Raw genomic sequence first — 27,651 nt, forward strand, 5'->3', positions numbered from 1 at the left:
AGAGGGACGGAACTCCTTGCATCTACTTTGGTAGAGACGTATCTCCACCCCACCACCCAATATTTTTGCATAGATTTTTGTAAATTCTCTTGTATTTTCTGTAAATACTTGCAAGAAAATGAACCTCAGGGTAGCGTATGATAACATTATGAGGAATGTTGTCTTTAAGGGTTGGTTTAACCATCATGGGTGACCTTGTCTGGGTATCAGCTCTTTCGCCAGTGGGGTAAGCAAACATTCTATGCCCCTTTAGCTTTAACATGGAACCAGCACCTGGCTGCGAAAGGAGGAGGTACAGAAATGCCAACAGGAGCTCCAAAGTCCTCACCCTGGGAAAGGACGTATTTTCAAAGGTGGGCTACAGCTTAGGGCAATTTGAAAGACTGCCCTAGGACAGAGGACTCAGGTGATTTGCTGTTGATGGGCTAAGAAAAAGAATAAATGCCTTATGGTCATGAGCCCGTATGGGACTGAAGAGTTCTTCATCAGCCTTCAGAAAATCTGGTCGACTCCTTAGAGGGAAATATACCGATTCTCCTGGGTGACTTCAATACCATTGGACTACTCTGCCAGGGAGGGAATCGCAAGGAAGTCCTGAAAGCCAAATCTAGTGGAATCTTCTCTCTGATAAAATGCACAGAAGACCTTGTCAGAGTCAACATCAAAATGATAATAATGAGATCTCATATAAGGTGTTCTTCCTCCACCCTGAGAGTTACCTCATTGTGACAAAAGAGGAGGCTATGGATCAACATGTTAGAATAGGAATTAAAATGTTCAGCCAACAGGAAACTCCACTTTTGGTGGATGGAACGGAGCTGCTCAACTTATGACGGATCTCACCAGGTTGTATTGGGAGCATCTGATACAATATATGACCCTAACAGATTGGTAGGTGAAGTGTTGTCTCATCTGGAAGGACCCTTTGGGCCCTGAGTGGAGATGAGGGAGGAGATGAATGGATAGGTATAGCATAGCAACGTTCCTGATTCACACACACTCATTTTCCGAGCAAATGGACACTTAAGATGTAAAATGTGTATTTCACTGTATATTTCGATATATATGTGACAAAACTGATCAATATCACCATTCCCTCTGTGAAAAATCTGCTCCTTATGTTCCCTTTAAACCATTCCCTATGTCCTCTAGTTTGCCCTGGGAAGAACGATTGTGACCATTTACCTTATCTAGCTCCCTCGTAATTGCCTGCACTCCTGAGGGTCATCATGTTCGGGATGGTGAAGAGACTGGACCTCTACAAGAACAGGATTCTTTTAGTGAGGAAGGACCAGGAGATTCAGGAGGCCAAACACAAAGGGTCTTTGATTTGAAAATAGCTCTGCAGGCGCTATGTCCAAAGGGCATCGGGGCAGAATTAGGCCATTCAGCCCATTTTGTCCTCCGCCATTTAATCACGGTTGATTTATTATCCCTCTCAACCTGCCTTCTTCTGTATTCTTCGATGCCCTGACTAATCAAGAACCTATCAACCTCTGCTTTAAATATACCCAATGACTTGACCTTCACAGCCATCTGTGGCAATGAATTCCACAAATTAACCACCCTTTGACTAAAGGAATTCCTTTTCATCTGTTCTAAAGGGACATTCCTCTATTCTGAGTCTGTGCCCTCTGGTCCTAAACTCACCCACTAAAGGAAACATCCTCTCCATGTCCAATCTATCTAGGCCTTTCAATAATCGATAGTCAAGGTTCAACAAAAATCTCATGACCTATAGAATCGATGATGTGTGGGAATTTGAGAGGATAACTGATAATAACAGTATGTATGAACTCTTCAGCACGGTCAAGATAATCAATGTTCCCTACTTAGTGCCCACACACTCTGAAAGAACAGCAGAGAACTTAACAAAATAGTCTGCATTGAAGGAGCACTTTAAGGAAAATCTTTACGATGATTGTGTCTGATGCACCATCAATAACTCTCTCTGAGACGTAAAGGCAAGATATCGGCTTTTATTGACTGGAAGAAGGAACAAGCAGTGAGTGCATACTGGAGACAGAGAGGCCGGGCTCAGCCCTCAATCGCCTTTATACTGGGGTCTGTGGGAGGAGCCACAGGAGTGGTCAGTAGGGGGCGTGTCCAGACAGGTATATGTAGTTCACCACAGTGTCCTTGAAGTGACTGTCTTTTATTCCAACCCAAAGTTCACTGTTCATTCTCACTACTAACTAAACTGGTGAGAATTTCAAGAGCCACATAAAATACAGAACAGTATAGCACAGTAAGTAGAGGACATTCGATATACAATGTTGTGCTGACTTTTTAGCCTACTTTAAAATCAATCTAACCCCTCCCTCCCACATAGCCCTCTGTTTTTTCTTTCATCTATGTGATCTCTTAAATGTTCCTAATGTATCTCCCTCTACCACCACCCCTGGCACTGCACTCCACACACCCACCACTCTCTGTAAAAAAAACACACTTACACTTTCCTCCGAAACATTGGCTTTCAGGGTTGGAGTTTGGTGATGAGTTTGCATGGAATTATGGTATTGCAGGTGGAGCTGTAGCCAATAAGCAATTGTCTGATGTAGCTGTCTGTACTAACCAGATGCTCCAGAGATGAATGTAGAGCCAGGGATATGGTGTGCTCCTGTAGGTGAGACGAGGTTGTCTGGAAGGCAGGAGTTTATGTCTGCCATGACCCGCCTCCAAATGCATGTTAGAGCTACTGGGCAGTGGTTATTAAGACACAGTATTGTGGTGAACTACATATACCTGTCTGGACACGCACCCCCCCCCCCCCCCCCCCGGCGGACTGCTCCTGTGGCTCCTCCCACAGACCCTAGTATAAAGACGATTGGGGCCTGAGCCCTGCCTCTCATTCTCCAGGATGTAGCATAGTAGTCAATTGCTGCTTGTTCTTTCTTCCAGTCAATAAAAGCCGATATCTCGCCTCACGTCTCAGAGAGTTATTGACGGTGCATCAAGTATCTAGGGTGATAGTGGTCTTAAAGCAGGAAGGAACCTTAGCCTGAAGCAAGGACAGATTAAAATACCTCTGTCAGGTGATCCACACAATATCTAAGGACATGGCCAGGGAACCCATCCAGGCCTGATGTTTTTCACAGGTTCACACTCTGGGAGGATTATCTGACATTCATGATGGTGACTGCAGTTTCAGGTCCACTACATAGAATGCGTTAAGCTCATCAGGAGGGGATGCGCTGTAGTTGGAGATGCTGCCTGACTTCATTTTGTAACCTGTTATAGTATGTAAGCCCTGTCACAGCTGAAGACTGGACTGGGTTTGTCTCTCATCATCTAATATTTGTATATCTGTGTACTTATAATGCTACTGTGACACTGTAATTTCCTTTGGGATCAATAAAGTATCTATCTATTGATCTATCTGATAACTTTACAGAGGTTATTTCTTGACCTTGCTAATTTGCTCTCACATTTATTCTTCCTCCTTATCCATTTCTTGATCATTCTTTGTTAAATTCTAAAATCACTCCCAAATCTTTGGGCTGTTTCATTGATAGGTGTTCACTTAAATTTGGCTTCTCACTGTCTCAGCTCATTTCACACAAGCAAAACTCTCTGAGAGAAGAAGTTCCCTCTCAGGCTTCCCTTAAATATTAGTAAAATATTATAATTTACATACGTTTAACACACGCTAAGTGCTGGAGGAATTCAGCAAGTTAGGCAGCTTCTTTGGAAAAGAATAAACATGTTTTGCACTTCATCAATAAACATCAAAGAAGAGAAAATCTGCAGATGCTGGAAACCCAAGCAACACATACTTCAACTGGACTCGATCTTGCCCCGAAACATCGACTGTACTTTTTTCCATAGATGTTGCCTGGTCTGCTGAGTTCCTCCAGCATCTTGTGAGTGTGGCATAATAAATTTCTGTTTATTCCCCTCCACAGACGTTGGTTGATTTGCAGAGTTCCTCCATTTTGTGTGTATTGCTGATTTGCAGAATCCCTTGTGTTTATGTTTCATTTGAGTTTTTCTTGTGAATGTTGTGTATCTGATGCTTGTTATCTGTGGTGCTGATGCAAGTAAGTCTTTCATTGCACCAATGCATACGTAGGATGATAAACTCAATGTTGATTTTTCGGCTCTTCAGTGACACACTGAAATAAGATGTTGTCTCCTGTCTCACAGAGGAGCCTAAAGCACCCAAAAAGAGCACTGAGTAGATCTCATCAGTATCCTAGTAGCATTGAACCACCAGACACAATCACAAGCTTATCAGATTCAGGTTTAATATCATTGTTATATGTCGTGAAATTTGTTATCTTTGCAGCAGCAGTACAATGCAATACATGATAATATTTTAAAAGAACTGTGAATTACAGTAAGCATATATACTTATATCAAAAGCTAAAATAAATAAGTAGTGCAAAAAGAAATAAAAAATGTAGTGAACTAGTAGTGTCCATGGGTTCAATGTCCATCCAGAAATCAGTTGGCAGAGAAGAAGCTGTTCCTGAGTCACTGAATGTGCCTCTTCTGGTTCCTGTACCTCCTTCCTGATGGTCCTTAATTATGGATGCTGCATTTTTGAGGCACCACTCCTTGAAGATGTCTTGGATACTACAGAGGCTTGTACCCATGATGGAGCTGACTAATTTTACAGTACTCTGCAGCTTACTTTGACTCTGTGCCGCAGTCCCCCACACCAGACAGTGATGCAGCCAGTCAGAATACTCTGTATGGTACATCTGTAGAAATTCTTCAATGTTTTAGGCGACATACAAAATCTCCTCAAATTCCTAATGAAATATTGTTGCTGTCTTGGCTTCTTTATAGCTGCATCAATATGATGGGAACTTGACTCACCCTCTCCTCTTCAAAGGTCCTTTTGTTAGCAAAGTATACAACCTCATATTGCCACAAAACCCAGAAAGGAAAAAACGGTGGCAGGATTGTCAGCCGCCAAATCCCTCCTCTCCGCACAAAACAATGAACAAAAATGGAACAGGCAGATCGACCCTCAAATCCCACTTCTCCACACACAAAAAAATGAGAAAGATCAGGTGAAAAATAAAGAATATTAAAAAAACTATAAGACTGAAAAAAAAAGTCTGTAGTCCAAGTCCATATGCAAAACACGGAAAACCTGGTTAACATTCTCTGGGTACAGCAACAGGCCTTTCACTGTCCGGCAGCAGAGCGATGCCCCAGCACTTCTGATCCCTCTATAAGCATTGGTGTGTGTTCCCTCGTCATACTCTTTCTGAAGTCCACCATCACCTCTTCGGTCTTACAGAGGTTGAATACAGGGTTATTGCTGTGACACTGTTTAACTAGCTGGTATATCTCGCTTCTGTACGCCCTTTCATCACCATCTGAGATTCTGCTAGCATCAGCATATTTATAGATAGCCTTTGAGCAATGCCTAGCCACACAGTCTTGGTTATAGGGAGAGTAGAGCAGTTGGCTAAGCACACATCCCCGTGCTGTGCAAATGGCTATTATCACATGATTGCTTGTCTGCTCAGTTTTCTAGAACTTGACAGTATCTATATTCCAAAGTAAAGATTAAAGATTAACTTTATTTATCGCATGTGCATCAAAATATACAATGAAATGTGTCGTGTCAATGGCCAACACAATCCGAGGATGTGTTGGGGCAGCTGGTAAGTGTCACCACCTTCTAACACCAACATTGCACGCCCATAACTTACTAGCCATAACCTGTATGCTTTTGGAATGTGGGAGGAAACCGGAACACTTGGAGGAACCCACACAGTCACGGGGAGAGCATACAGACAGCAGCAGGAATTCAATCCTGACTGCTGGCTCTGTGAAGTGTAACACTAGCTGCTATGCTGCCCCCAGCTGGTTGAAAGATGTTCAGACAATCTTGGGAAATAGATTTCCATTATAAATGTAAAACTGCATGCCTAACTAACTTAGGCTAGTGTCCAGAGTAAAATTATCTTGATTGGTAACGGCATTAAAGTTTACGGGGAAGAGGCAGGAGAATGGGCTTGAGAGGGAAAATAAATCAGCCATGATGGAATGGCAGTGCAGAGTCAATGGACCAACTGGTTTAATTCTGCTCCTAAGTCTTATCTCACTGGTAAAGGTCTGCTCTGACCCTCTTTCAGGTGTTCCCTTGCCACCAGCTCACCGCTTGACCGTGAAGGAAATTTATTTTGAGGATAAACCCAGGTTTGAGGTTCTCAAGGCACACTTCATTAAAGAAGGGCGGCTAGAGGAAGAAGCTGCCATCAAGATAATTGAAGATGGAGCTGCGGTCTTTCGGAAAGAGAGGACTCTCATCGAAGTGGAAGCACCCGTGACAGGTGCGCAATGCCAAACTCCAGCCTGATACTTCGCCATCCTCATGCCTCACCCCACAGCTTTCCGTCCCCACCTTCACTACACTCCGTTTTCCTCCTCACTAGCCTTATTTTACCAAGATCTGTCCAAAGGCATGTGGGTTGACAAAGCAGGAGGTAAGAAATATTGCTGCCTCACCAACCCCCACCTCTTCCCTCCTGCTTTGCCAATGGCGAACCTTGCTGCTTTTTGCCTCCTCAACCTCCCCCACCCCAACCCCCTGCCTTCCTGTCTTTGTCAGCCCTCACCATGTTGCACTGATCTCCTCAGCCATTTACCTTGCAACCCCCGCTTCATCATATAACCTCATTTCAAATCCCTCCCATCTCATCACCTCGTGCCGTTATTGGACACACCACACCATCTTGCACCTCGTCACTGTAGATTGAATATACAGTGAAATGTGTTGTTTGTGTCAATAACCGACACAGTCCAAGGATGTGCTGGGGGCAGTCGTAAGTATCACCATACTTCCAGTACCAACATAGCATGCCCACAATCCCCCATCCATCCTTTACAGGCAGATAGCTTCTCACTATTCACATATCACTCCTCCATACTTTACCATCCCCTCCCATATCCCATTTCTTCACTCCTCTCTTTTCCTCTGCAGGAAACCTTGACTGTCTATATACTCAAGCAGGCCTAGGGTCTGTGTGCTAACTCTGACTTGCCCTTCTCTCTCTGTCCTTCAGTCTGTGGTGACATTCATGGTCAATTCTTTGACTTGATGAAGCTGTTTGAAATTGGTGGTGAACCCAGCAACACACAGTATCTATTCCTTGGAGATTATGTGGATCGGGGCTATTTCAGCATTGAGGTGAGATACTACAATGCGCTACAGGCCCTTCAGCCCATTATATGCCAGTGGTTTAACCTGCTCTAAGATCAAATTAACCCTTCCTTCCCACATAGCCCACCTTTCTTCTTTCATCCATGTGTCCCACTTCAGCTGGGACATAGGCTGCTAATAGCAGCTCGCCAAAGTCCTCTGTCCTGGGCTGAAGGTTGATCAGCCCTGCAGCTTCTGCATTCACCACATGACTTCATGTCTTCCAGGCAATGATCCTTCCTCTCCCAGGGATCAGGTCTTTGGAGCTCTATTGTGTTTCTGTAGTACAGGGTTTTTCTGGGATGGGGTTAGTAGCCCCTTGCCCAGTCCTCCTCCTTTTGCTGCCAGGCTTGGGACAGTCCATGGCAGAGTCTTAAAAATCTCTTTAATGTCCCTAATATGTCTCTTTCTATCACCATCCCTGACAGAACGTTATACACACCTACCACTCTGTGTAAAAAAAAAGACCTAACTCTGACATCCCCTCTATGCTTTCTCCAATTACCTTAAAAGTATGCCCCCTCATATTAGCTTTTTCTGTCCACTTGATCTGTGCCTCACAATTTTGTACAATTCAATCAAATCATCTCTCATCCTCCTCCTCCCCAAAGAGAAAAGTCCTAACTTACTGAACCTACCCTTATAAGACACGTTCTCTAGTCCAGGTGGCATCCTAGTAAATCTCCTCTTCACCTTCCCTAAAGCTTCCACATCCTTCCTTTAATGAGGTGACCAGAACTGAACACAATATTCCAACTGTGGTCTAACTAGTGTTTAATAGATTTGTAACATCACCTTGTGGCTCTTGAACCCAATCCCTCAGTAATAAAGGCCTTCTTAACCATGGCAACTTTGAGGGATCTGTGGATGTGAACCCCAAAACAAAGCCAACCAGGACAAATCTGGAACTTGCAATCCTGTGCACACAAAGGGCATGGAGAAGATAGCAGCCATTGTTTTTGGAACCACTATAGTCATGTACCATTTCATGAAGCTTGTGGAGATAGATTCAATAGATGCATTTAATGTCAGATAAATGTATACAAACATCTTTGCAAACATCCACGAAAACAGAGGAGTGCCCTAAAGAATGAATGACAATTTAATGTTAGAACCCCAAAGCCCCCCCAGCTCCCCCCTTCCACGTACATGGAGCAGCAAGGCATTGACCCCCACCCCCACCAGCAAAAAAACATCGGCATCCTCCACCAGCACTCAAGCATGCAGCAAAGCACCAATAAAGACACAGACTTGCAGTGCCCTAAAGACCACTCATTCACCTGGTAATTCGACATACCACAGGCTCTCTCTCCCTAATAAGGGAAAAAGAGGTGCCGCCGTTTCATAGCGAGAGCAGAGGCACAACAAACAACTCGCTGATTTATGATGTTAAAAGTCTGTTGCATCACTTTTTCTGAGCTCTGTGCCCAGAGAGTCGGCCCCAGAAAGGCTCAGTGCTCTGGATGTTTTGGGTTCTCCCATGGCACCTCAATCAGTGGCACCAGCCTAGAATGTCTCTAGAGCCACGAAAATCCAGCACCCTGAATGCACGCTGGTCTTCCTGGCCGCATCCTATGGATATCAAAATGTGGCTGGCCATGAGGCCCTGAGAGCGGGTCCCATTCCCGCAAAGAACCAGTCATAGTGTGACTCCAGATCAAGGTCTTCAAATGAACCCTGAAAAGGCAAAAAAGAGTTATCAAAGGTAGAAATAGGCTGCTTCCGAAGATGCAAGCAGAAGGGTCCCTGTTCAGCGCCATCATAACTTTGCCCCTCGATTCAATGGTAATTTTAAGAGGGGAATTGGTGATGTGCTCAGAGAGGGAATTTTTCCAGCTCTCTTGCTCTGTCATTGAGTTATCCTCTCATCCTTTAATCTCTCTCACTTTACTCTTGCTGAGGTATCAAATAGGGCACTTTCTGTGGTGCATCAATAACAATTGGTGAGGGTCAAAGAGGGTATACCAAACTTCTTTAGCCTCCAGAGGAATTGAGGAATTCATGAGCTTTCTTGACAATGGTATATATGTGGTTTACTAAAGACAGGCTATTAAAACTTGAAAATGTCTACCCTCTCAACCTCAGTACCATTGATGTAGACAGGAGCATGTGCACTGCTCTTCCCCTCCTCCCTCCCACTTCTGGAGTCAATGCCAGCTCTTGTTTTGCTGACATTGAGGGAACGTTTTATTTTAATGATTAGCTTTATTTGTCACATGCGCATTGATACATACAATGAAATATGTTGCCTGTGCCATAGTTCCGGTGCCAAAACAGTATACACACAGCTTACTAACCCTAACTCATAGGTCTTCAGAGTGTGGTAGGAAACTGGAGCACCAGAGGAATCCCACGCAGTCATGGGAAGAATGTACAAACTCCTTACAGTTGTTGGTGGGCATGGAACTCTGATTTGTGATCATTGGTACTGTAAAGCGATTGTGTTAACCATTACACTACCATTCCATGCTGCTATTCCAGTTCAATGTCATGATCACCCAGTAACCCTCTTCACCAGCATCCCCTGTTACTGATTGTATTTCTACTGATGTTAACTACTCATGCTATCACTCAGTAATCCCTTCACCCCATTTCCCTTTATTCATTTCTCTACTGATACTATACTAGTCCTCTCCCACTGTCTCTTGCTCACTGTTACTACTTATACTTCTGATGATAGCACCCCCATGTTGGCATTGTTTAGCTAGCTATGTGTTAACATGTTTACCTGGTTACTCTTACCTTCCACTCTTGAAACCAGTATTCCACTGTGCTCACACGTTCAGATACTTCTGCCTGATTCATTTTTCCTGTAGTGTGTGCTGCTTCTCTGGGTGCTGAAGATTCACCATGCAAGCACACTGTTCCTGCTCCGGGGAAACCACGAGTGTAGACACCTCACTGAGTACTTCACGTTCAAGCAAGAATGTGAGTATATTTAATGTGGCTTTCTGCAAGAAGGTGAAACTCAAGATTGTATATGGTTCACATACTTTGATAATAAATATACTTTGAATCTTGTCCAGGCCAGGCCTGTACCTAGCCTTAATTCAAGGTTCAAGATTGTTTATTGTCAATCTTCAGTACACAAGTGAAAAGGAGAACAAAATGACTGTTACTCCGGATCCGATGCAGCTTAAAATTACACAATAAGCATTAAAGATGCACTAAAAACAATAAATATAAATATAAAAGGAATCCTATAAAACACACTGTACAAGTATCTGGTAACTTACATAGACCGATTGTATATCCATAAAGTGACACTAAATGATATGTATGTAGTGATTTTTGGGGGTAAGGTGGGTTAATGGTTGAAGATGTTGATTAGCTTGACAGCTTGGGGAAAATAACTGTTTTTGAGTCCAGTTGTCCTGACGTGGAATGTCCAGTGATTGACTTGGGATACAAATCCATTTGTCATAGGGTCATGGAGCCCTGAAACATGCTCCTTGGCCCATCTAGTCTGTGTCAGCTTTGTCTTCCGCCTCGTTTCATCTATCTGCACCTGGACCATAGCCTTCCTTACCCCCCATCCAAACTCATCAATGTCATCATTCGTCTGTGGCACAAAGGAAAAGAACCTGACAGAGATGCGTGTGGTCGTAGACTGGGTGTTGTAGCTTACAGCATGGGACCTGGTAGCGCTAAACAAACAAACAAATAAATAAATAAACACAATGAATAAAGCTATTGTTACACATAACCATAAATTATGCTGTCAGGACCTCTGTTAAAAGCAAACTGCACACAATGCTCTATGGTGGGAAAATGTTACAATCTCTTTCTAGACATACTGAACCCTCTAGCTAACCATAGCTCCTAGAAAATGTATTCAACATTCATAATTACCCACCTTCTTCATTTTCTCACGGATCACCCTTTATTGACCCCTCCCTTGCCCCAAAGCATCTTCTGCCCATGGCAGATTTCCTCTTTTCCCACTTACTCCAGCGGAACTCTATAGCCTAGCAAAGATTGGATCAGGAGCTGCTGAGATATGAAACCAAGCAACTGAAGAGCTTGATAGAGATGTACGAGGTGATAAGAGATATAGAGTGGTATATATAAAATGCTGGAGAAACTCAGCAAGTCAGGCAGTATCTACAGAGAGGAATAAACAGTGGATGTTTTGGGCCGAGACCCATCATCAGGACTGAATCTCTTGTGTTTATAGATCAAGTGGACAGCCGGAGTTTTTTTCCCCCACAGCTGAAATGGCTAATATGAGGGGGCAAGATTTTGAGGTGATTAGAAAGACGTAAAGGAGGGGGATGCCAGTGGTGGTGTTTTTTTAACACAGAGAATGGTGGGCATGTGAAATTTACTGCTGAGGTGGTGGTACAGGCAGATACTGTAGGGACATTTGTAAAAGATTTTTAAATAGGCACATGGATGAAAGAAAAATGGAGGGCTCTGTGGGAAGGAAGAGTTAAATCAAGGGTTCCTAATCTTTTAGATGCCATGGAGCTTTACCATTAACTGAAAGATCCGTGGACCTGAGGTTGGGGATCTCTGGGTTAGGTTTATCCTAAAGTAAGTTAACAGGTTGGCGCAGCCTTGCTGTTCTAAGTTGTATGACGTGTGGAGCTGCAGGAACAGAGTGGATGTGTGTATTTGTGGGATACCACCACTCTGATCCTGATTGGGTATTTGTTCTAAGAGGAATGTGAAATATATGCAGAATGAGTCCAGGTTCCCTGGTGGGCTTTTATAGGAGGTTAGTAGTTTTCATTTGCTATTTTTAGTTTCCCCTGTAGAAAACGGGTTACTGAGATCAAAATAATCTCCTTTGCTAAGCACAGTGTCCCTAATGCATAAAAAGGATTGTAATACAGTTTTACTAATACCTTCTCAATTATGAAGAGTTTTTGTTGAAGATAGCAGTGTACAACTTGTCCAGATATACTCTTCTGGGCTGGTTTCAAGGAGCTTGTTCAGTGCAGTAAAGACAACCCAGGTCATTGTGCAAGAGCATTATAAGAAAGATTTTAACTCTGGGGCCTTGAAGCAGAATAAATAAAACATCAAACATTGCAGCCCACAACTTTGTGCCACCTTTTTAACCTACTCCATGATCAATCTAGCTCTTTCCTCCCACATACTGTTCCATACTTCTTTCATCCATGTCCCTATCCAAGAGTTTACCAAATGTATCCGGCTCTGTCACCACCGAGGGGCAGTGCATTCCACACACCTGCTACTCTGTGTGGGGAAAAAACTTACTTCACTTTCCTCCAATCACTTTAAATGACCAATAGTTTGTCTTGAATTTTTGTAGCAGAGAGAGAAAGATGGAAGTAATTCGATACAACAGGTGAATGAGCACCACTGGTGGGTTATTTAATAACTAGGATTTTCGGAGGTTGGAAATAGAGGACTGTATTATCTCAGGAGTTTGTTGGACTGGAGGAGATTGAGAAGTCATGAAGGAATATGAACCAAAGGATGGGAGCTGTAAAATTAAGAGTTTATTCAACCTAGTGTAAATCTATGAGCACAGACTAACAGGATGCAAATGAGTAGTCTTGAGCTTCAGTGCAGTGGAGTTTGAGTATGGGGGTAACTGGAGCAGGGCAGAATGAAAAGCCAGCGTAGAAAAATGTAATTTTAATCTTTTGATTTTGGGAATAAGTGTTGAGTTTGCTCAGCCAAGTGCTTGGATGATGCCTCCGGAGTCCTGCGAGATGAAGAGTGCCCATGTATAACAAACAGTTCACTCAAGGGATTAGCAAAGCCATGAGACTCCACTGACAGCAAGGGAGAGGCAGTGAAGTGAGGTCTGAAAGTTTAACTAGTGATCAGCCACTGGCTGTACTTTATTAGGTGTTTGAGGAGATCTGATATGTCACCGAAAACTAGCAAATGTTTACAGATATACCATGGGGTGAATTCTAACTGGCTGCATCACCATTTGGCATGGAGGTGCCACTGCACAGGATTGGAATAAAACTGCAGAGAGCTGCGAACTCAGCCAGCTCCATCTTGGGCAATGCCTCAAAAAGGCAGCATCCATTATTAAAGACCCCCATTATCCAAGGCGTACCCTTTTCCCATTACTACCATTAAATACCAGGGAAATACAGGAGCCTGAAGATGCACGCAATGTTTTAAGAACAGCTGTTTCCTCTCTGCCATCAGATTTCTGAACAGTCCATAAACCTGTGAACACTACACTATTTTTCTCTCTTTTTGCCCTACATTTATTTATTGTATGTGACTGTATATAATTTCTTATTGTAACATAGTATGTTTTATGATGCATAACACTATTGCTGCCTCAAAGCAACAGATTTCACAATCTATGTCTGTGATAACCTGAATCTGATTGGGTACTGAGTCATCAGTTTCTCAGAGATCTCGATTATCTCTCGGTTGTGAGGATTGTAGATGGGGTGTGTTAATGTTGCTTACGTTATCGTATCCTCATTCCAGGTAAAATCAAATACTCGGACCACTTCTACAATGCCTGCATGACTGCTTTCGACTGCCTGCCTCTGGCTGCACTGGTAAATCACCAGTTCCTTTGCCTGCACGGCGGCTTGTCACCCGACATCCAGAGTCTAGATGACATTAGGAGAGTAAGTACAAGTGCTCGTGAAGTTGGGATAGTTTGTCCAAAAGGAGTAGGTCAGAGGGAAGCGGTATAACTTGGTCACCAGTTCCATCCCACCTTGGGGGGAGCAGGTTCACTCCGTCAGTTCTGAGCGACTTTTGGTTTCTCAGTATGCCAGAGATCCCACGTGGGGAGACCTGAACAACTGGGAGAGTTCCTTTGGGTACAGAGTGAGGTGGGTGGAACTTGGGCCTGAACGAGAGTGAACTGATCGAAAACAGAGACCAGGTAAAGATTTAAAGATATAAAAATAATTCTTATTTGCCACATCTACATCAAAACAAATAATGAAATGTGTCATTTGCGTCATTGTTTGTGATATGCTCACAAGTGTTGCCATGCTTCTCATGCCAGGAAAGCACGTCCACAGTTTACTAACCGTAGCCCATATGTCTTTGACTCTAGAGTAGGGAGGGGAGATGGTAGGGGCTGGAGTGGGCTAGGAGAGGAGTGCAGCCACACCAAGAGTACCTATACTCCCCTGTGTCTTTTTGCATAGCAGGGGAATTAAGGGTTATGGGGAAAGATCAGCCGTGATCTTATTGAGTGGCGGAGCAGGCTCAATGGGCCAGTTGGCGTACTCCTGCTTCTATTTCTTATGTTTTTATGTATCGCACTCCATCTTCTAAAGGATGTTATGAGGTACAGTTATGCTGTCCATTAAGCCTGCAGATCTCCTCAAAGCACATGGAGTCCCTTGCATTCCTTATATTCCTCCATATATTCAAACTCCCTCCATTGGCCCAAAGTAAAGATCTCAGGATCTTTTTGACTGTGTTCTGTCTGCAGTCGATTTCCTTTATCTGCCCACCTCCCACCCCCGACCCTCTTCCCTTGGCTTCAGGTCACCAGAGGATTCCTGTCACCATTTTGTGAATTAACTGGTGATGGATTGCAAGCTTCATGCCCATCCCGTCATCCCATTCTCCAGTCCTCCTCTGTTTCCACAATTATCCACAGCATTCACCTCTCGGCAATTGGCCACTACTTCTCACATCTCTTGAACCTCAATTTATGAGATTGTGTGTATGCTTCCACACTGGCACAGAGACTGTATGTCAAATAATAGCTTCATTGCTGGTGAGGCATTGATATTGGAAACTACACTCAATCATTGCAAATGCATTTTCTTCTAATGCTGCATCTCATCTTTTAGCTAGACAGGTTTAAGGAGCCACCAGCCTTTGGTCCCATGTGTGATCTGCTGTGGTCGGACCCAGCTGAGGACTATGGCAGCGAGAGGAAACCAGATCACTTCAGTCATAATACTGCTCGAGGCTGCTCCTACTTCTTCAGGTCTGTGTCAATGAGACAGAGGGGACAAGAAAGGCAGATCTTGCTCTTACAGGGGCCAGTTTATTCCCAATCTGATAGAGAAGGGGAAAAGGCTGTTCCTAAAACATTGAGTGTGTGTCCTCAGGCTCCTGTACCCCCTCTCTGAGGGTAGCAATGAGAAGAGTACTTATTTTGGGTGGTGGTGGTCCTTAATGATGGATGCGGCCTTTTTGAGGCATTGCTTTTTGAAGGTCTCCTGGATGCTGGGGAGGCTAGTGCCCATGATGAAGCTGGCTGAATTTGCAACTTTCTGCAGCTTTTTCCAATCCCGTGCAGTGGTACCTTTGTACCAGACGATGATGCAACCAGTTAGAATGCTTTCCACAAGACAATAGTAGAAATTTGCAAATGTCTTTGGTGACATGCAAATCTCAAACTCTTAATGAAATATAGCCATTGTCATGTCTTCTTTGTTATTGCATAGCTATGTTGGGCCCAGTATAGATTCTCAGATGCTGACACCCAGGAACTTGAAACTATTCACTCTTTCCATTTCTGATCCCTCGATGAAGACTGGTGTGTGTGCTCCTTCAACTTCCCTTCCTAAAGTCCACAATCTGGTCTTACTGACTTTGAATGCAAGGTTGTTGCTGCAACACCACTGCAGAGCTGTCTTGCTCCTGTACGCCTCCTCTTCACCAACTGAAATTCTGGCAACAATAGTTGTGTCATCACAAATTTATAGATGGCATTTGAACTGTGCCTAGCCACACAATAGTGGGTGAAGAGAGAGCAGAGCATGCATCTTTGAGGTGCGCCTGTGTTGATTGAAAGTGAGGAGATGTTGTTTCTGATGCTCACTGACTGTGGTGTCCCAGTAAGAAGTCAAGGATTCAGTTGCAAATGTAGTTATAGAGGATTTATTAGGGGCAGCCCGCAAGTGTCGATCTGATGCTGTTAGCACACTCACAATATTCAGCAGAATAACAAGCAACAACAACACCAAAACAAACCCTTTCGTCCTTTCCACTCTCCCACTCACACTCTCTGTCTCTCTGCCTCTGGGTTTTTCTGTATTTGTCTCTCTCTCTTTCTCTCATGTACAGTACTCAACTTGCACATGACAGGCAGTTTCCAGCCCTCCTGACTGCCGACTTTCAGACACTCCAACCCAAGGACCTTGATCATCGTCCTTGACTTCCAGATTCCCCAACTTCGGTATTCTGCTGCACACAATATTCTAGTCCTTTTCCCTTTGTGCTCTTTTCCTTAAATATCCGGATGACTCTATGATAGCTCTTCTGAGGCTCCTTCCCAGCTTGCTCTTTGACATTCTAGATATAGTTCTACTTGTTCTGGAGTCTCCTCCTACAGGAATTTAGAGTTGCTTTGTTATTGTCACATATACTGGGATTGATTGGCAAGAGCATATTAAAGGAAAGCAGGGAAAGTGCAGAAGCTGTTGTCGCAATGGCCATTGTCTGAGTGGACAGAGTCAGAGTGGTGATCTTGAGGCTTTAGCTCTTCAAGGCTTCCACAAAGAGAGGCTTCATTCAGAGAAAGCAAAGGAAAGAAAAGCTCAAGGTTAAGTATTTTTTCCTTCCTTTCTTTATATCCACTCAGCTTAGACAGTAGAGATGCTCCTCTTGCGGGATGTGGGAAGGCAGGGAGGCCTCCAGTGTCCCTGATGACTACAACTGCGAGAAGTGCATCCAGCTCTATCTTCTAATAATCCACATTAATGAGTTGGACCTGGAACTGGATGTACTCAGGATCATTACGGAGGCTGAAGAGGTGATAGATAGGATATATGGAGACGTAGTTCCATCTAAGGTGCAGGACACAGGAAAATGGGTGACAGGTCAGGAAGGGGAAAGGGGTTAAGGAGCCAGTGCAGAGTACCCCTGTGGCCATCTCCATCAACAACAGGTCTGTCACTTTGGATACTGTCAGGGGGTTAACCTAACAGAAGAAAGTCACAGTGGTCGGGGCTCTGGCACTGAGTCTGCCTCTGTGAGTTGGAAATGAGGTGGGGGAGAAGAGGCATGCTGTGCTGAAAGGAGGTTCATTAGTTCAGGATTGAACTGGAGGTTCTGTGGGTGAGAATGGGCTTGCTGGATAGTATGTTACCTCCTGGGTACCAGGGTCCGGGATAGCTCAGATTGAGTTCTCAGCATTCTTAAGTGGGAGGGTGAACAGCCAGAAGTTGTAGTCCATGTGGATACCAATGACCTGGGTAGGATGAGTGATGAGGTCCTGTATAAGGAGTTCAAGAAGTTGGTGCTAAGTTAAAGGGCAGGACTTCCAGAGTTGTGATCTCAGGATTGCTACCCTTTTCACGTGCTAGTGAGGCCAGAACTAGGAAGATTATACAGTTTAATCCATGGCTAAGGAGTTGGTGTAAGAGGGTGTGTATCAGATTTTTAGATCATTGGGCTCTCTTCCAGGGAAGGTGGTACCCTTAGAGAAGGGCTGGTTTGCACCTGAACTGGAGGGGGACTAATATCCTAGTGGGAAGGTTCGTTAGTATTGCTTGGTGGGGTTTAAACTAGAGTTGCGGGGGATGAGAAACAGAGTGCCAGAACAACTAATGGAGAGGTTGTGAAGGCAGATGTTGGTAATACCTCAGACAAAATTAGGAATCAAAAGGTTGAGCATGGTTTTACCAGTTTCCTAAGCAACATATATTTCAGTGCAAGAAGTGTTGTAGGAAAGGCGGATAATAGTGTTGAAGATGAATGTGTAGTGAGGAGAACCTGCTTATAGGACAAATTTGCAGTTAACAGGATGAGTTGCAACATAAGGTGGCAAAATTGAAAAGGGTGAATAAAGGGCCGCAGGTGTTATATTTGAACGCATACAGTATACGGGATAAGGCAAGTGAACGTGCAGCACAGTTACAGACTTCTCCCTATAGATGCTGCCTAGCCTGCTGCGTTCTACCAGCATTTTGTGTGTGTTGTTGTTTGAATTTCCAGCATCTGCAGATGTCCTCGTGTTTACCAAGATGCTACCTGGTTTAGAGAGCATGCATTATGATCAGAGATTAAGGGAGCTAGGGCTTACTCTTTGGATAGAAGGAGGATGAGAGGAGACATGATAGAGGTATACAAGATATTAAGAGGCATTGGTAAGGTGGACAGCCAGCACCTCTTCCCCTGGGCACCACTGCTCAGTACAAGAGGACATGGCTTTAAGGTAAGGGGAGGGAAGTTCAAGGGGGAAATTAGAGGAAGGTTTTTTTACTCAGAGAGTGGTTGGTGTGTGGAATGCACTGCCTGACTCAGTGATGGAGGCAGATACACTAGTGAAATTTAAGAGACTACTAGACAGGCATATGGAGGAATTTAAGGTGGGGGGGATATATGGGAGGCAGGGTTTAAAGGTCAGCACAACACTGTGGGCCGAAGGGCCTGTACTGTGCTGTACTATTCGATGTTCTGTGTTAATTGGATCAACCATGATGCAGTGATGGAGCAGACTCGATGGGCTAAATGGCTTAATTCTGCTTCTTTCTCATGGTTTCTCATGCTGAAAAGCTTGTCTTCCACACTCTCCAACCTGATGGCATGAGCAATAATTTCTCCAACTTCCTGTAATGTCCTCTCCCTCCTTCCTTCTTTCTTTTCCATTCTCTGTTCTGGTTCCCCTCTTACCTGCCACCACCTCACTCTGGTTCCCACCCTCCTTCCCTTTCTTCCATGGCCAACTGTCCTCTCCTATCAAATTCCTTCTTCCTCATCCACCTATCACTTCCCAGCTTGTTACTTCAAACCCCCTCCACCACCCACTCACCTTCCTGCTCACCTGATCTCAGCTGTCACCTGCAACACATACACAAGGGTCAGCAGCAGCTATGGAAATGAATGAACAGTCAATGTTGCAGCTAATACCCTTCACCTTCCCCTTCCCACCTTTTTTTGGCTTCTTCCCTCTTCCTTTCCGGCCCTGATGAATGGTCTCAGCCCAAAATGTTGACCGCGTATTCATTTCCATAGATGCTGTCTGACCTGCTGAGTTCTTCCGGCATTTTGTGTGTGATGCTCAAGATTTCCAGCATCTGCAGAATCCCTTGTGTTTAATCTATGGATTTCTTAAATCTTCTTGTGGGAGAAGAAACAAGATACAGTTAAACTGAGATAGCCGCTGCTACCTTATGGTCTTTGATTAGAAAGGGGCTGGGGCTGGGGTAACATTTTGTCAGCACCAAACTGCCGTTTTGAGCCTTGGTAACATTATACAGCAGACTGTTGCTGTTTTGCTGAGCTGACTTATTCCTTGCCCACCCTACCTGTCAGGTTCACAACTAACAAGCCCAAACAGTATTGCTGTCCCAGGTGTTGTCAGAATACACAATTCTGTGCAAAAGTCTCATGCACGCGCTCTATGTATGGCCAGGGTGTCAAAAGACTTTTCCACAGTATTGTATTTATGAACCTAGAGTGGAGAGCGAGTTTTGTAAATCTGGTGGGAGCAAAGGATGTTGGGAATGGTGAGAGGTGGCAGAGAAGGAGTGCCAGGGGCAAGGGGTGACGCAGGTGCAGATACACTCAGCCCTAGACACCAAGTAAGGTCACTTTATTCCAAACAAATGGTTTATTGATCATTACAGAATATCTCTCTGGTGCTTCCCACTCCCTCTGCTCTCTCTTCTCCTTTTCTCAACTATGACCCCTCTCCCTGTCCCCTTCCCACTCTCAGTCCACAATAGAGACCCGTATCAGAATTGCATTTATCATCACTCACATATATAATGAAATTTGGTTTTCTTGTGGCAGCAGTACTGTGTAATACATAAAATTGCTGCACTACTGTGCAACAGTCTTAGGCATCCTAGCTATATGTATGTGCCTAAGCAATTTGCACAGAACTGTATCTTCGGATGAAGTCCAGATATCTGTGTCATTCAAGATGTGTCCTCATCGAGGATAAGGGACAACATATCTTATCCTCTGCAGGTTTTAGGGCCGGCAGGACTTGTCCTCTACAGGGATTAGAGATGGCAGGTTTGCCCTTTGGCCTTTTGCCCTGACACCACTTGCCCTTTGTCCTCGTGCCCTGACACTATTTGCCCTCTGTCGTCATGCCCTGACACTACTTGCCCTCTGTCCTTGTGCCCTGACACCACCTGTATCTCCTTTGCAGTTACGCCGCTGTTTGCAAGTTTTTGCAACACAACAACTTGTTAGCAGTGATCCGTGCGCATGAGGCTCAGGACTCCGGGTAAGCCATGTTTTCTCTGTATAAGGTAGGAGTTTGTATGTTTTATTTATTTCTTGCCTGTATTTGCTGTCCATGGCGCCAAGAAGCAAGATCTGACTGTTAGGTTGGGAATTTGCCTCATCCCTCCTCTCCTCCAATATCAAGTGTGCAGTGATCTTCAGGGAGCAGGGATTAGTCCAAAGAGAGCCCATGAGAGTACCCTTTTCTCTCCTCTACCTGCCCAGTCAGGGTAGGCAGGAAAGGTGGGGGCTTTCCAGCCACTGTTTAAGTGATCTGCACGCCTCTACCTGTTACAACTTTAGATGAAGAATGAAAGCTTCTGCATTGCAAACAGACCATAAAACCATAAAAAATAGAATTTCCCCTCTCAACCCTATCTTCCTGCTTTCTCCCTGTAACCTTTGACACCCTTACCAATCTAGAACCTCCACTTAAATATACCCAATGACTTGGCCTCCACAACCATCTGCACCGTTGAATTCCACAGATTCATCACCTCTGGCTAACGAAATTCCTTCTCATCTTCGTTCAAAAGGAACATCCCTCTATTCTGAGGCTGTGCCCTCTGGTCCTAGACTCACTTACTATGGGAAATATCCTCCGCACCCTCTATCCAGGCCTTTCAATATCAGATAGGTTTCAATGAGATTTCCCACATTCTTTTCAAGTTCCAATGAGTACAGACCCAGAGCCATCAAATGCTTCTCATATGTTAACCCTTTCATTCTGAAAATAATTCTCATGAACCTCCTCTGGACCCTCTCTAATGCTTGCATTTTCCTCTTAGATAAGGGGCCTAAAACTACTCTACCTGGACCTTTCAATATTGTGTAGGTTTCAATGAGGTTCCCCTTCATCCTCCTAAACTCCAGTAAGTGCCTGACTAAGCCTCAGCATTGGATCTTTGCTTTTATATTCCTGTCCTCTCGAAGCATGCTGTTCCTAGTTCCAAGTGGCACTCAGTGCAGCTCTTTCATTGTTAAACATGTTCAGTCAGGAGCGTTCAGCTACATTGTTGGGAGCGCCAACTTTTGGATAGCACATTAATCTTTTGCTCCACTGGCTACTCAATGAATTGATGTAGCTCACCTCCTGCTTGCAGTCCCTTCCCCAATCGTTCCAGAGCAAGGGTCACTTCTTGTTCTTTAATTCAAGCGTTCATTTTACTATCAAAGCAACTCTGGGATTTGTCTTCAGGCAGCCAGAAAATACAGAAAACCTTGGAAGTAGTTGAAAGAAAGGCATCAATCCTTCCCCCCCCCCCCCCACACACACAAAAAGAAAAAGAAACAAAGCTCACAGATCCCAACCCCCTACCTCACACACAAACTAACAGATCACCCAATGGAGAAACAACAGCAAGAACATCAAACCCCAAACCCCCAGCCTGCAGGTCGGCAACAAGGAAGAATGGGCAAGAACACAAGAGAAGCATAGAACTGAAAGAAGCCAATATGAACTACAGTTAGTTCATCAATCTTAGAATTTTGAATACATCTTCAAGAGCATCAGGACCTAGCGACTCCTCCAAGGGCAGTGACGTGAACCAGTGGCCCTTCAGAGGGGAGTGACATGAACCAGTGGCCCCCCAGAGGGCAGCAACTTGAACCAGCGGCTCCTCAGAGGGAAGTGACAGGAACCCAGTGCCCCACCCCCCCAGAGGGCAGCAACTTGAACCAGCGGCCCCTCTGAGGGCAGTGGCCCCTCAGAGTGCACCGACACAAACCAGCAACCTCTCTGAAGGCAGTGATTTGAACCCACTGGCCTCTTCGAGGGTAGTAACTTGATCCCAGCAGCCTCTCCGAGGGCAGCAACTTGAACCAGCAGCCCCTCCGAGGGCACCAACTCGAACCAGTGGCCTCTCTGAGAACCGCTTGCTCTTCTCTGCATTTGCCTCGATGGTTCAATCTTCCTCAATGCTTTAATTGGAGAAAAATATAGTTGATCACGGCCCCTTGTCTCATCTCTGAGCTTCTCCTAATGGTAGCTTGTGCTCACATTTCTTTCCTGGAGTTTTCTCAGTGACAGCAGAACACTAGCTTACTCGATCGAACTACAGACTGTAAGTCACAGGCTCCTGCAGTTTCAAAAACAAAACTGAGATAAAAAGAACAAGTAGGAGACATAGAAAAGCTGAAATGTTTGACTATCTGGAAGATGCCACTTGAGGAATTGTTCGCTGGCGCTTTGTTGACTGGAAGATCCCACTGTAGGAGTGTGGTAAACTATGTATACCTGTCTGGACACGCCCCTCCGCTCCTGTGGCTCCTCCTACAGACCCCTGTATAAAGGCGATTGGAGCACTGCTCCCCCCTCAGTCTCCGAGATGTCGTGCTCTCTTTTCACTGTTAATAAAAGTCTATCGTTCACTTCCAGTCTCCTAGAGTTATTGATGGTGCATCAAGGAGATCACTGCTCACTGCAGAATTCTTTGTCTAGTGAAGGAGGCAATTTTATGTCAGGGACTAAATGAAATGGTTAATCAGATTAAATGCCTGCAGGAAGAAACTTTAAAAATGACATGAAGTTTTTATTTTAAGAGCTTTCCAGAAGGGAGTTTTTGGAAAAGGTGATTTTCAGGGTGGGTAATGTTTGCAATAATTTTTCATGCATGTCATGTAGTGACTGTTACTGTCTGTTCCCTTTTAGTCTCAATCTTGCAGCCAATTACTTGTTACCATCCACAAACTGCTCTTGCTCCCTGTGCTGATTCAAGTTATTTTAAAAGCGTGTATTAACCTTTTGTTCTCATGTTCACAGCTACCGAATGTATCGGAAAAACCAGGTGACTGGCTTCCCATCATTAATAACGATATTCTCCGCACCAAATTATCTGGACGTCTATAATAATAAAGGTGAGGTTAACATTTTAAGACACAAGTGATTCTGCAGCTGCTGGAAATCTTGAGCAACATGCATAAAATGCTGGAGAAACTCGGCAATTCAGGCAGCATCTATGGAAAAGAATAAACAGTTAATGTTTCAGGCTGAGACCCTTCATCAGGACTGAACAGGAATGGGGAAAAAGTACAAGCTGGCAGGTGATTGGTGAAACCAGGCAAGTGGGTAGGGAAGAGGCATATCGAAGAAAGAAGCTGAGACGTGATTGGTGGAAAGGGTAAAGAGCTGAAGAAGAATGAAATTTGACAAGTACCCCATGCGAGGCTTATTGAGAAAGTAAGGAGGCATGGGATCCAAGGGGACATTGATTTGTGGATCCAGAGCTGGCTTGCCCACAGAAGGCAAAGAGTGGTTGTAGGATCATATTCTTCATGTAAGTCGGTGACCAGTGGTGTGCCTCAGGGATCTGTCCTGGGGCCCCTGCTCTTTGTGAATTTTATAAATGACCTGGTTGAAGAAGTGGAGGGATAGGTTAGTAAATTTGCTGATGACACAAAGGTTGGGGGTGTTGTGGATAGTGTGGAGAGCTGTCAGAGGTTACAGCGGGACGTTGATAGGAAGCAAAACTGGGCTGAGAAGTGGCAGATGGAGTTCAACCCAGATAAGTGTGAAGTGGTTCATTTTGGTAGGTCAAATATGATGGCAGGATATAGTACAGTACTAATGGTAAGACTCTTGGCAATGTGGAGGATCAGAGGGATCTTGGGGTCTGAGTCCATAGGACACTCAAAGTCGCTGCGCAGGTTGACTCTGTGGTTAAGAAAGCATACGGTGCATTGGCCTTCATCAATCGTGGGATTGAGTTTAGGTGCCGAGATTTAATATTGCAGCTATATAGGACCTTGGTCGGACCCCACTTGGAGTACAGTGCTCAATTCTGGTCGCCTCACTACAGGAAGGATGTGGAAACCATAGAAAGGGTGCAGAAGAGATTTATAAGGATGTTGCCTGGATTGAGGAACATGCCTTATGAGAATAGGTTGAGTGAACTCAGCCTTTTCTCCTTGGACTAACGGAGGATGAGAGGTGACCTGATAGAGGTGTATAAAATGATGAGAGGCATTGATAGTCAGAGGCTTTTTCCCAGGGCTGAAATGGCTAGCACGAGAGGGCACAGTTGTAAGGTGCTTGGAAGTAGGTACAAAGGGGATGTCAGGGGTAAGTTTTTTACACAGAGAGTGGTGAGTGAGTGGAATGGGCTGCTGGCAACAGTGGTGGAGGCGGATACGATAGGGTCTTTTAAGAGACTCTTGGACAAGTACATGGAGCTCAGAAAAATAGAGGGCTATGTGTAACCCCGGGTACTTTCTAAGGTAAGGACATGTACTTTGGGGGCCAAAGGGCCTGTATTGTGCTGTAGGTTTTCTACGTTTCTAAGAAATCTGATAGGAGAGGACAGTGAACCATAAAAGAAAGGGGAGGAGGAGGGGAATCAGAATTTCTCCAGCACTTTCTGTGTGTGCTCATCTTTTATGCATGAGTTCATCTTTATTGTTTTCCAACCATTCGCCAATGATTCTAGTTGCTCAGTTTGTGTGTGCGCAGTCCAGTAAGTGATGAGAAACACAAGCAAAATGCTGGAGGAGCTCAGCAGGTCAGGTGGCATCTGTGGAGAGCAATGAACAGTTGACATTTTGGACCGAGACCCTTCATCAGGACTCATGAAGGTCTGGGCTCAAAATGCCGATTGAATCAGAATCAGGTTTATTATCACTGACAAATGTGAAATTAGTTGTTTGTGGCAACAGTATATTGCAGTATCTAAAAGTACAATAAATTACTGTATATATGTTTATGTATGTATAAAAGATAATTAATATGCAAAAGGAGCAGAAAAGTAGTAAAGTAGGGTTCATGGTTCATGAACTGTTCAGAAATCTGATTGCAGAGGGTAAGAAGCTGTTCCCAAAACATTGAGTGTAGGTCTTCAAGCTCCTGTCCATCCTCCCTAATGGTAGTAACTGTTCATTGCCCTCCATAGATGCTGCTGAATTCGCCCAGCATTTTGTGAATTCCTTAAGGTTTCCAGCCTCTCATGTCGCACTCCAGGATGATGTGATCAGTGGCAGTACACTACTTTGTCTGCACTGAATTATTGATGGGCATTTTCATCTCCACAGCTGCTGTACTGAAGTATGAAAACAATGTCATAAATATCCGGCAGTTTAACTGCTCCCCACACCCTTACTGGCTGCCAAACTTCATGGATGTCTTCTCCTGGTCTCTGCCATTTGTCGGTGAAAAGGGCAAGTGATGTTTTGCATTTACAGATGATTTGGTTCCTTGTTCGTAGTTGGGGAAATGGGTGTGAGGAAACCTGGAGGGTTGGGAGAGGAGGGAAGAATGGGACCCACGTGGGAGAGTGATGAAGGGAGAAGGAGCACTCTGAGGACTTTGGAGTTGGTTTGATTTCATGGAGGGGGAAGGGCTGTGTGAGGGGTTTTGGTTAGGTTGGGTGACTTGTGGTCCATTTGCCGCAGTGCAAATGATACTGCAGCTTACATCTGAATGGTGCTGTTGCTGTGGACATTAAGGCACAAAGCCCTTCACCATCAGATTTCCGAACAACAATGAACCAACCCATGAATACTACCTCACAATTCTGATCTGATTCTGGCTTCATTCAGTCAGCCTGTTACCAGGAACAGAATCAGATTTATTATCCCTGTCATATATCATGAAATTAGTTGTTATTTATATATCCAAAAACAGAAATAAAAAAGCAGTGAGGTAGTGCTCATGGTTTCAATGTCCATTCCGAAATCAGATGACATTGGGAAAGAAGCTGTTCCTGAATCGCTGAGTGTGTAGAAGCTATTCCTGAACTATAAGTTACAATGTGAAATATTTATTGGAAAAGTAGTACAAAAAGGACAAAATAGTGAGGTAGTGTTCACAGGTTCATGAACTGTTCAGAGATCTGATGGCAGAGGGGAAGAAGCTGTTCCTAAATCATTGAATGTATCTTCAGACTCCTGTACCTCCACACGGTGTTGTGCCCTGGGCTGAGTTACATCTGGTTTCTTTCACAGTTACAGATATGTTGGTCAGTATCCTCAATGTCTGTTCCGATGATGAGCTGCTGAGTGAGGCAGAGGATGATGGTAAGTGCACGTTTAACATAAATAGTACATGAACGCAGAGTGCAGGACACAAGACAATCAGGGACCGCCACCACCAAAGGCATGCTCTCTGCTCACTGCTGCCACCAGGAAGAAAGTATAGGAGCCTCAGGACTCACAACACCAGGTTCAAGAACAGTTATTACCCCTCAGCCATCAGGCTCTTGAACCAAAGGAAATAAATTCACTTAACTTCACTTGCCCCATCATTGAACTGTTCCCACAACCTATGGACTCACCTTCAATGACTATCCATACATATTATTAATATTTATTGCTTATTTATTTATTACTATTGTTTCTTCTTTTTGCATTTGCATAGTTGGTTGTCTTCTGCAGTCTGGTTGAACGCCTTAGTTGAACAGTCTTTCGTTGATTCTGCTATAGTTAATATTCTATAATTTGTTGAGTATGCCCACAAGAAAATGAATCTCGGTGTTGTATGTGATGACATATATGTACTTTGATAATAAAATTTACTTTGAACGTTGAACAGATTCAGATTAATTTGTCACATGTGCATCGAAACATACAGTGAAATGTGTCGTTTGCGTCAACAATCAACACAGTTCATGGATGTGCTGGGGCCACAGATTCCAGTGCCAACACAGCATGCTCAGAAGGACAAAACAAGCAGTAACATCAACAACAACTAAAGCAGAACAACAGCAAAAACCAAACCAACAAGAGCAAGACAAGCCTCTTTTCTTCCTCCCACCCACTCAAACACACAGACAGGACACCTCTGGGCCTCCAGCTTCCAATGGACTCACTTACAGATGCAGGACCATCGTGCTTCAACCTTGGAACTCGCTCAGTTCGATTTTTGATCTTCGGGCTTCAGTCTTCAATATCGACCTCAGGGCTCTCTGATCACAAGACTTTGAACACTAGGCCTTGAACTGTGAACTCACATCTCCAATCCTTGGAGGGGTTTAACAGCTTTTATCCACAGGGCCTGCTAATCTTGGTCATTGACCACAGGGTGAACCAGCATCAGTCCATGGCCTTCAACTGTGCTCTCGCTTTCAAGGACTCTACAACTTATCTTCTCAGTATTATTTATTCATTTGCACAGTTTATATTCTTTTGCACATTGGTTGTTTGTCAGTCTTTAACTATAGTTTTTGCAGATTCTTTTGAATTTTTTTTATTGTCCTGTAAATGCTTTCAAGAAAATGAATCTCCATGTAGTATAGAATAAGTACGAAGTATGTATGTTGATGAATTTATTTTGGACTCTTTGGATCACGGCATAGAAAGAGAACAATTTTAACAAATTAATACAGACACAGAATGAAATTTATTATCACTGCATATATAGTGAAATTTGTTGTTTTGTGGCAGCA

The 27,651-nt window shown here is 44.2% G+C and overlaps 1 protein-coding gene across 1 annotated transcript in view; it reads left to right on the top strand.

Annotated features, from left to right (window-relative positions):
* Nucleotides 1-27,651, top strand: part of LOC132389923 (serine/threonine-protein phosphatase 2B catalytic subunit gamma isoform-like) — a 57,994-nt gene that overhangs the window by 13,566 nt on the left and 16,777 nt on the right. Inside the window, exons 2-10 of the mRNA XM_059962517.1 lie at nucleotides 6,099-6,296; nucleotides 7,029-7,153; nucleotides 9,982-10,093; nucleotides 13,601-13,746; nucleotides 14,938-15,077; nucleotides 20,202-20,279; nucleotides 23,040-23,134; nucleotides 25,301-25,426; nucleotides 26,213-26,284. Coding sequence (XP_059818500.1) covers nucleotides 6,099-6,296; nucleotides 7,029-7,153; nucleotides 9,982-10,093; nucleotides 13,601-13,746; nucleotides 14,938-15,077; nucleotides 20,202-20,279; nucleotides 23,040-23,134; nucleotides 25,301-25,426; nucleotides 26,213-26,284 — 1,092 coding nt within the window. The remainder of the gene's footprint in view (nucleotides 1-6,098; nucleotides 6,297-7,028; nucleotides 7,154-9,981; nucleotides 10,094-13,600; nucleotides 13,747-14,937; nucleotides 15,078-20,201; nucleotides 20,280-23,039; nucleotides 23,135-25,300; nucleotides 25,427-26,212; nucleotides 26,285-27,651) is intronic.

Source organism: Hypanus sabinus, chromosome 1, assembly GCF_030144855.1.
Source record: "Hypanus sabinus isolate sHypSab1 chromosome 1, sHypSab1.hap1, whole genome shotgun sequence".
Classification (NCBI taxonomy): Eukaryota; Metazoa; Chordata; class Chondrichthyes; order Myliobatiformes; family Dasyatidae; genus Hypanus; species Hypanus sabinus.